Source organism: Teleopsis dalmanni, chromosome 2, assembly GCF_002237135.1.
Source record: "Teleopsis dalmanni isolate 2A chromosome 2, ASM223713v2, whole genome shotgun sequence".
Taxonomy (NCBI): domain Eukaryota; kingdom Metazoa; phylum Arthropoda; class Insecta; order Diptera; family Diopsidae; genus Teleopsis; species Teleopsis dalmanni.
This window is the reverse complement of record NC_051847.1, coordinates 242,476,265-242,486,696: the sequence shown is the minus strand read 5'-3', so window position 1 is coordinate 242,486,696 and position 10,432 is coordinate 242,476,265. Positions and strand designations below refer to the sequence as shown.

The window sequence follows — 10,432 nt, the reverse complement described above, 5'->3', positions numbered from 1 at the left end:
AAAAAATAAAAATCTGTTAAAAATATTTTAAACTTTGTATTTATTAAATATTATGCATTCATTTTTAAAACAAGAACAGGATAACCAAAAAAAAAAACCTAACACAAATAAAGTGCAGCTTTTATTAAAAAAAATAAATTAAAAATAATAAAACTAAGAGTAAAACGTATATTTAAGATTTTTTATGATAAATAAATTGTGTTTTTCGCATTAATTTATAAAATAATAATAATATTTTACAAGTATATTACAAATTCAAAGTGCTTTAATTTAATTATACGAGTAGGATTACTATGAAGTTTTTTTTAATCGATTTTAGCTGGAATCTATATATCGGCTATTATATTAATAAACAAGAACAATTCTTTGTTTAAATGAAATGAAAATTCTATTATATAATTTTTTTTTTATTAATTATTGCAAAACAGCCTATTGGGTTTACAATTAAAAATGAAACGTGAAGTTATTCAATTCATTGAACACCTGCTTTATACAGCGCAAACGATCAATGATTATACTCGTATATTGAATAAGTTAACTCGAGTTTTCGCTTAAACGTTACTCTTACATCCCAGATAGCTGTCCGCTAATCTATTTTATTAAGTAAAATGATATCAGTCTCATTAATGCCATAGTTCTATTCCAGTGAAGATTTAATTTTTAAGACCTGTTAATATCTTTCATAGGAACAATGCTCTAGTTAACTAGTTGTAACACTACGATTAACTTTCACGGCTTCAAGAAAAGATGTGTGAGCATCAAAGATATACTAACAACAAATTATACGATGTTCTTTATTTCACACTATAGGTCTGGATGATGGCTTGCATGACAGCTATAGTAGATATCACAGTTTGCTCTTGTAGAGGAGCCTTATACTATTCATCGCATAAATGGCGGTAATATTAGCCTTACATTTATTGAAGACAGAGATATCGGACATTCCAGGTTAATATCTGAAAATTATGATCACTTGTTTGTTCACGTGGTTCGTCATGTCTCTGGCTTTGTCACTTCCTTCATTGTCGTCTGATTTTGCGTGATGTGTGCCACACCCTTATGCATAACCCAAACTTAGGGTGCTGTAGATAAGAATCGTTGTACTATTATTCCATTGTCCAGCGGGTGGCAGGTAAGTACCCAGGGATGCCACGTAGAGACTGTGCGACAACTTAGATTGAGGATGACAAGGATTTCAATGGCATTGTCTAAGTTAAATGCAAACAATGGGCACGCGCACCAAACCCAATACATAATAGATATATAAAATATATGTTAAATGTAATTAAATTATAAACTATTAATATACTAGTAATAAATTGGTGAAATAGTAAAATATCAAAACCCAATTTCATTATTTTTGGTAGTGATTATAGTCATATCTTAGTTAGTGATTGATTAAATTTAACTGCAGACAAAATGCATTGATATGCATTTTAGGACCACTGAATAAAGGTGTGCAATTATTTACATACACATTGTGTTTTTAATGTTCGCAAGTTGCTAAAACTTGTGTATATGCTATTAACTTAGTACGAAATTGAAAATAGATAAATAGCGATATATGTTTACATTCATGTTTAACGTAATTTGAGAACAATTATATTGAGAACAAAACGATATCAGGATGGCTCCTCCAGCAAGTAAAGTTTTATTGAAGAAATGACGTAAAACTATTTAGATATTAAATTGAAGATTATGCATAATATGAATGCAGGAGAAACAGTTTTCTTCTGCAGGTTTTTGTATTATGGAATTAGCAAAACATATTGTATGTGCAAAATTTCAAAGGAACGTTTAACCTTATTGTTAGCTGGCAATGCATTTGATGATTTAAGTTAAAAGCATACCTTATTTTTGAAGAATGGTTCATACATATTCCTGTCTGGAAAATAAAACATATTAAGGGAATAATAAATTAACTAATAAAGCTCTGCTTGCTTTAGATAATGTAACGTCAAATCCAAAGTGGAGTTTTTGCCGAAAAATACCACGGCTTTACTCCAGTCGATGAATCAAGGTGTCATATCAATTAGACACCTTATGGTGCGCATTATCTACAAAAAATCTTTTCGAATGCTCATAGAAGCAACAGATAATCGAAGGTGCCGAAAAACTTCCTAGAAAAGCAATCTTTATGGCCAGAATGCGTCCTCAGAAATCCTGTGTCTGAAGTTGATACCAATATAAATGATGTTGCAAAAAAGGGCAGTAGAAGCTGGTTTTGTTGTCTACATTATAGATGACGTCAGCCAACTGTTATATCATTCGAAACTGTTGGATTAAAGAAACGACAGAGAATAGAATAATAGTTTTAACTAAAATCGCAAATTCTGAAAGCATATTTTGATAAAATTGATGGAGTACTCAATGACCATAAAATTGGGGGCTCACTTTCTAAGCATAGCTCGGACATTCCCAAAAAAGTTTATGAAGCTATGTAACCATATAAAGAAGCTCTAAAACAGCAGCAAAAAAAAAACAAGTCAAACAGCGAACATTATATTTGGTTTGAAAATAATCATAAAGATAGTAAGAATATAAATATCAGTAAATAAATATTTATCAGATATAGGAATTCAATATAAATTTTTTTGTTGTTCTTGAAGTCGATATATATAGGTTATCTGGAATTATTGGTTTCGTTTAACGGGTTTTCGTTTTCCGGTCAACTTATTTGAAACGAGTTAAGGCCATTAGGCGAGGTATAGGTGTATAATTACATCTGAACCATCAAACAAATGAAAGTTATATCCAAATATAAACTGACTGAAATATTAAATATTTTTAAATTTGCTTATGTCGTATGCCATATAGTATTTTATATGAATCGTAACAATAATCGGTATCCGGTATTGTCCTCTTTCAACTTTCTATCGATCTCGATTGCTGATCGACGTCATTAATTTGAACACCTCTTTGCTACAAAAGTTCGGGTCGACGTCATTCTCCCATCGCAAGCATTTTTTACCTTTCAACAGTTTAACATAAACTGTCATGTCAGTATGTTTAATTGAAAGTTATAGAACATAATTAATAATTTTACATTGCTAAGATAGCTTTTAACTATCGTACCGCCTTTACAGAAAACAGCATTAATTGCGTGCATGCAATTTAAAAAACGTGAAAATCACAAAAATAATATTTGGAAAGTTATACTGAAAATACAAGTTAGGATTAGACTGTAGGCATCAACAGAACTGTACTGTTTTGTACTGCTTTCTTGATGAGTATTGCAAATTAAAAATCCCCTAATCCCCTAAGGCAAATCATATTTGTATAGCAAACTGGAACACTGGAACACTGCTACAATTACTAACTGTATGTCATCAACATTAGCTAAGTCTTTTGGTTCACACGCACTTGAACTAGGATGGTGTAAGTAAAATAATGTAATATTTCAGTGTTCATATATTTAACATATATAACAAATATGTTTATAACATATATGTATATTGTATTGTAGTAAATGTTTGTATCATTCGAATAGGTTATGCGAATAGGATTATTTGAATGGAGAAATTCTACTATCTGTAAGTTTGTCTGTGTAATAAAATATATAAAATATTATACTATAAGCTTTATAAACATTATTTAACGTGAACCTTGTTGAGTAGGATCTCCAACAAATCCTATGCTTAAACAAATGAACACCCCACCATTGTTCACTAACGCCAAATTAAAATAATTTAAAAAAAATATTTGCATTCTTTAAAAACTTTTTTTTAAATATCAAATTGCGTAGAAAAATTATTGAAAAACGAAAAACTATTTGTTTATTTAAAAAAAAACTTATTAAAATAAGAAATTTCAAATAGTATATTTTCGTTTAATTAAAAGTGAAAAAATATTAATATGATTTATGTGAAAATTTGAAAAATATCATCACTGCACTTTATGTGATGACCTATGATGGAAAATCGTTTATATAAATATTTTTAATTATTTCAAATTCATTTTCAGCGTAAGGAAATGCGCACAAAGCAATAAAAATTTATACAGAAAAATGTATGCAAACAATTTTTATAATAGCTATTTTTAAAACTTTAAGATATAGAGAAATAAAAACAAATATGAGAAACGAAAATATTTAACGCAAAATTTTGTAAGAATTTCTATAGAAAGTTCTAGCCACCACAAAAGCGCAACATATAATAACATAATAAGCATTACGAGAACCGTACGAACAACCTACGAGTACACATGTACATGGAAAAGGAACCAAATTGGTGTGAGTGTATGCATGTATTAATAAAATTGTACAAATTTCAATTTTTACATATAGTTTGACTTCTTATGAAAGCCATAAGCAGGTGCTTTTCTATTGATCATATCGTTTGAGTGTAGGAAATTTATTATATATAAAATAGTGGGAAAATATTTTTGTTTTCAAGCGAGACAAAAGTTTTCTTACAAATGAGTGCCCATCACGAGCACATCATGAAAGCACATAGCAATAGCGTAGGTAAGAAAACTTTTAGGCGTAACGAAAAATAGTGGGACTTTTTTTTGGATTATAAATAAAATTTTCTCTTGGTGTTTTTGTTTTTTCTTTCTTGTTTTTATACAATAAATGTTTTAACAAAATTGTGTATTTATATTTGTGGAAATTCACTTTTTAAAGTATTGGTGACTTTTCTATGGGAGACAGTTTTGCACAATGCGTTTGCATATGATCTGTAGAGGGCTTTGTGGGTTAGAAAAGTTGGCCGACATCAGTGTTCTCGGGGTTTTGACAGCGTATAGTGTGTTTGGAACGCTAAGGTTAGTTCCTGCAATTAAGGATAAGTGTGAAATTTTTTTTTATGGATAAAATATGAAATCGCATTTATTCTAAAATAAAATAAAAAAAATTTGTAGTGCTTCATTTCAAAAATAAAAAATTAATAATAAAATTAATTATATGTATGATTGAATGACTTCTATATATATATATATAAATATATATATATATATATACATTTGTATATATATATGTATTTTGTATATATGTGCGTGTTGTATAAAAAAAATTGTAAAAAGTATAAAAAAATTAACAAACTAAAATGACAAAGTTTAATTCATAAAAAGTAAAAAATGTTGTCAGTAAATTTTTCAGCATATCAATTATGGTTTAATATATATATATAAAAAAATATGCACCCATATTATTAAATCAAATAAATAAAAAATATTTTATATGTATTATGCAACAATAAATCTTCAAAATACTGACCACACAATTCAAAAATTTATAATATAGAGAGAAGTCATACTCAACAAATCCTAGTAATTATTTGAAAATATAAACTGTACTTTTACCGTCTTTTATATAAACTTTCAAATATAATAATTATATATAAAAAATTCTTTAAATGGAATTTTGTAACCAAATCGCTTTTGAAACAAATACAAATGCAATTTCAATCTAAGTGAATGCGTCTAACATAAAAGCTCCTAATGATTTTTTTTGCACACAAATATATATACAATGCTAGTATAAACTCAATATCATATAAATATATGTATTTAATATATAAAAATATCTGAGACACCTGCATACAATTTATTTTTAAAACTTACCCACATAAAATAAAGTTGATCATACAAACATATACAAAGCATACTACAAAGCATTTACATATAAATATGTGTGTACTTTGTATGTATCGAAACTTTGAAAGCTTTTCGTATCACATACAAACAAATCGTTTTTATAAAAATTTATCCTTGAGATCGTCGTTGTCGAAATATTTATATATCTGAATATAAATTTTTTATCATAAAGTCCACCCACTCATTTACTAAATTTTAACATAATTAATAAAGAGTGTATATTAAGAGGCAGGTACAGATTATACGTATTATAGTATTTTATGGGTTAAATGCGTTGAAGATATCATTGGTTTGATCACCGTTAAGACAAAATAAGACAATCGGACGAGATATTCCACAATCTTATCAACTAATCCATTAGTTTATATAAATTTTTTTATCAAATATATAAATTGTACACAATATATGGAGACAAGCTCTTAGTTTATTTTTAAAACTTGCCTTATGTTGTTTCACCTTCATGTATATCTACATATTTATAAAATTAATTTAACGTCTTATTTTAATACATATTGTTTTTTACATGTTGTCTTTAGTCGGCCTTGTCTTTAGTAAGTTTAATTGTTTTAGGTTTCACGAATTTAAAACAACAAACTATTTCAAATTCAATACTATTTATACAAGTAAGATGCTAAAATAAAAATCTAAATTAAAGTATTGATTCTTGATTTTTAAAGACAACACCGCATATGTACAATTATTCAAATCTTAAAGAGTAAGGGCAAATATACTATTACTCTCTCTTTCCAGAATGTGAACTTTATTTAGAAAAGTAATAACGTATGGGGCCAAGGACGACTCACGTCTATAATAGCCACCTAAGTAATTAAGTAAATAGTAACATACGCTTGTGCTTTAGGTGTTAATTTATACATGCTGTTATTTTGATTCTAGACAATCTTAAATTGAATAGATGTTTTCTCACTTTTCAATGCCAAGCGAGCAAATCGAAAGAAATTCTAATTAAGTAGCGCTTTGTATTTTTATCCTAAATATAGGATTATTGATATACAATATTGTTTTAGATATGCTTTACTGTTCTAATAACATCCTGAATTTTTGTTTTTTAGTTTTTATATAATACTTTCTTTTTCTTTCCATATGAGACACAGAATATATCATATTCTCTGAGCCTGATACTATGCTCTCCTATAGGATAGTTTTACATTTAAAGACTTAAATTGGAAGCAAACGCTCCTCACCATATTTCAATTAAAATAAAATGTATATAATTTTTAATAACACTGATAAAAGTATTTGAGGTTCATACTTCCGATGAAGTAGTAGATTAGAAGATTAAGTAGATCAAGAAAGTAAGATAGAATGTAGTTTAGAGTATAAATCTTAAATTTCTATAGTCATGCTATTCACCAAGTAGTATTGTACTTAAAATTACATATATAACTTTAAGAAAATTGATTAGGGGCTGATAAGATTGAATAAGGATGTATACCACTGCTATTAATTCAAATCATCTTTTTTTTACTTCGGTTAAAGTTTTTTGTTTAGAAAATGAAATTTCTAAAATAGAAACCAAGATGTCATAATAATTCCATTAACATCGTCATTTGTACATCTGCATTCTTGTGAGGTAATATATATATATATATATATATATATATTTGCTACATATCGAAGCAAATGGGTATTCTTATAAAAAAAAGCTTATAAGTAGGATGTACATTCATCCTACATATAAATGAAATGCACACAATTTCAAGTAATTAAACTAAAAAGAGGTTCAATGAAATGAATTTTTAAAATTATAAAATTGAGTACCAATATGAATTAACATTTCGATCAAAAATTGACCCAGAAAGCTTTAACTTCATCTATTGTTGATTTGCTAGGAATTCGATTCAAAAACTTATACATAGTTTACACACACAATGAAAGAAGCAATTTTATTAGAACATCTAGAATTTCAAAGCCTTCGGATAGAAGTCCAAATAATGACATGTTCCACTGCTGGATTTTTATTAAAAAAAAATTTATTTTTAAATTTTAAATGGTGAAAAGCTCTAAGAATTCGTTTACACTTTTTTGAAAAATAAAAATTAACAACAACAACAAACTAAGATTGCGTGGGTATGAAAATTAATTTTGAAAAATCTATCTATAGCGCAAAAGCCATACGTTTATTGATTCACTAAATAAATTGTTTATATCAAAATACATTTCTTATAAAAAAATTATTTGATATTAGGCATTCATTCGGTTTTTAGTGTATGTATAAGTTGAACTCGTTGTTAGCAATATGTTACGATTAAACCCACAGATCTTTAGCGTGATTAAACTGTAAATAATATAGTAATATTCTTTGTTAGTTAAACTTATGTATCCTCATTCGTTGGAACTTTATAGCTTTATTATGGACATAAAATATCAAAGTAAACGTGAACTTAGTTAAAAAAATTAATTTTTTGCTGCATCTCAACCTGTAACATGAGATCTCAACATTTTTTTCTATAATGTCATGGCTGTTAAATTGATGATATTAAATATTTGCTTGGTGTTAATAATTAAAAATGCAATCACTTCAATATCGTACTCAAAGAAATTTTATTTTTTCTTAAATTCATTTTAAAAGAATTTACTGATAAATTTGTTTCGTTAAGTATTTGATTAGTAAATTATGCAAATTCATTCTATGAAAATTTTATATTATAACAATATTTTTTAGTCATTATAATTGATTCTCTTTTACATGCATAATACTATTAATTTAAGCAGTGTATATATTAAATCTAAACATATACCTACAACAAAATATTTAAGCTATACAAAATATATTAATACAAAAGTATTTAAAATGCTCTTTTCTTCAGATTTATAATTCCTAAGAACTATATAAAATAATTGAAGCAGTTCATTTAATATCTTTAAATAATTTCTGTATACAAAACAGAATCAAAAACTATTCAATACATTAGTACAATTGTATTAATAAGTACAATAATAATACAATAGTTTTAAATACTTATTGACAGAATCTACCTTGTCTGGTTGCCAGCACTTTAGACCCGTCATTGAAAAAAAAAACAGATAATTTGTTAAAAATTAACAATAAAATCACTCATCGATTAAAACCAGGTTTTTGGTAATAACTTAATAAAAAAATGAAAAACTAAATTTCTGTTCCACTTAAGGTTAGTAATAGTTTAAGAGAGTCTTGAAATTAATATATGTGTTTAATAAAAAAAAAAATAACAGCGATGTTATCAACTATATACCATTTTTCTTTTAATAAACACTGCAACTGAGATAGTGGAGATGAATTAAATGAAAAGATTTTCAAATGAAAACCACAGAATGAATTATTTCAATTCAAATTTATATTAAAAAACTAAAAACTAAGCAGATCAAATAGTGCAATATATCATAATTGGACACAATGTTGATATCAACGCATCAAGTTGTAAGGTTGTAAATGGTTTAAAACCAGTACGCTTACTAATTTGCCGTTGATAACTTCTACATTTTATTATTTTATTGTTTCATTATTTAATTATTTAATAATATAAATTATTTTGTTTTTCAGTGTTTTTCTTCATTTCTTTTTCCTTCCGTCAGTTATAAAAACAAAACACATACAACATGGATGCCATCAAGAAGAAGATGCAAGCGATGAAGCTTGAAAAGGATAACGCCATTGATAAGGCCGATACCTGTGAAAATCAAGCCAAAGACGCAAATGCTCGCGCCGATAAGCTCAATGAAGAATTACGTGATTTGGAAAAAAAATTGGTGCAGGTTGAGGTTGATTTAGTCGCCTCAAAAGAAGCTCTCGAAAAAGCTAACCAAGATTTAGAAGAGAAAGAAAAATTGTTGACTTCTACTGAATCTGAAGTAGCCACTTTAAACAGGAAGGTACAACAAATTGAAGAAGATTTAGAAAAATCTGAGGAACGCTCAACCACTGCCCAACAAAAATTGTTGGAAGCCACACAAGCTGCTGATGAGAACAACCGGTAATTGTAAAATTTTTATATTGAAATTAAACAAAAAAAAAAAAAAACAAATAATTTCTTTTTGGTTAGTATGTGCAAAGTATTGGAAAATCGTTCTCAACAAGATGAAGAGCGTATGGATCAATTGACTAATCAATTGAAAGAAGCTCGTATGTTGGCTGAAGATGCTGATACTAAATCTGATGAAGTATCACGTAAGTTGGCCTTCGTTGAAGATGAATTGGAAGTCGCTGAAGATCGTGTCAGGTCCGGTGAAGCCAAGATCATGGAACTTGAAGAAGAATTAAAGGTTTGTTGTATGTTGTGAGTAAATAAGAACTTAGGTAATCATTTACTGTACGAAACAGGTCGTCGGTAACTCACTCAAATCTTTGGAAGTTTCTGAAGAGAAGGCCAATCAACGTGTAGAAGAATTCAAACGTGAAATGAAGACCTTGTCTGTTAAATTGAAGGAAGCAGAACAACGTGCTGAACATGCTGAGAAGCAAGTTAAGCGTTTACAAAAGGAAGTCGACAGGCTAGAAGGTAAGTTTTATTTTAATTTTGTAGTATATCGAAGTTTTAGAAATGTAAAACGTTCTGCTGTGAAAAACTACAAAATAAATTTTAATTTTAAGCAAATATATGCTTGCTTCAACTAATTTAACAATTGGCTTTTTTTTTATTAATGGAAACTTTTTAGCGGAACTTACAAATAAATAATATATATGTATATATTTATACAATTGAAATAATTAAATATACATATAATTCGATAGTGGACGTTGTAATATGTATATTTTTTTAAAACTTACTAAATAACGCTTTGTAAATAAATAATTTGTACAAAAAATGAAATGCTTTTTCCAGACCGTCTCTTCCATGAA

The 10,432-nt window shown here is 27.5% G+C and overlaps 1 protein-coding gene across 1 annotated transcript; it reads left to right on the top strand.

Moving 5' to 3' along the window:
* Nucleotides 1-4,668: 4,668 nt before the first annotated feature.
* LOC119682479 (tropomyosin-2-like) lies at nucleotides 4,669-10,432 on the top strand (the record flags this gene model as incomplete). The annotated part of the gene is made up of 5 exons (XM_038095930.1): nucleotides 4,669-4,764; nucleotides 9,137-9,566; nucleotides 9,636-9,855; nucleotides 9,914-10,091; nucleotides 10,416-10,432. Coding segments are annotated over exons 2-5 (789 nt in total), but the record flags the coding sequence as incomplete, so codon positions are not given.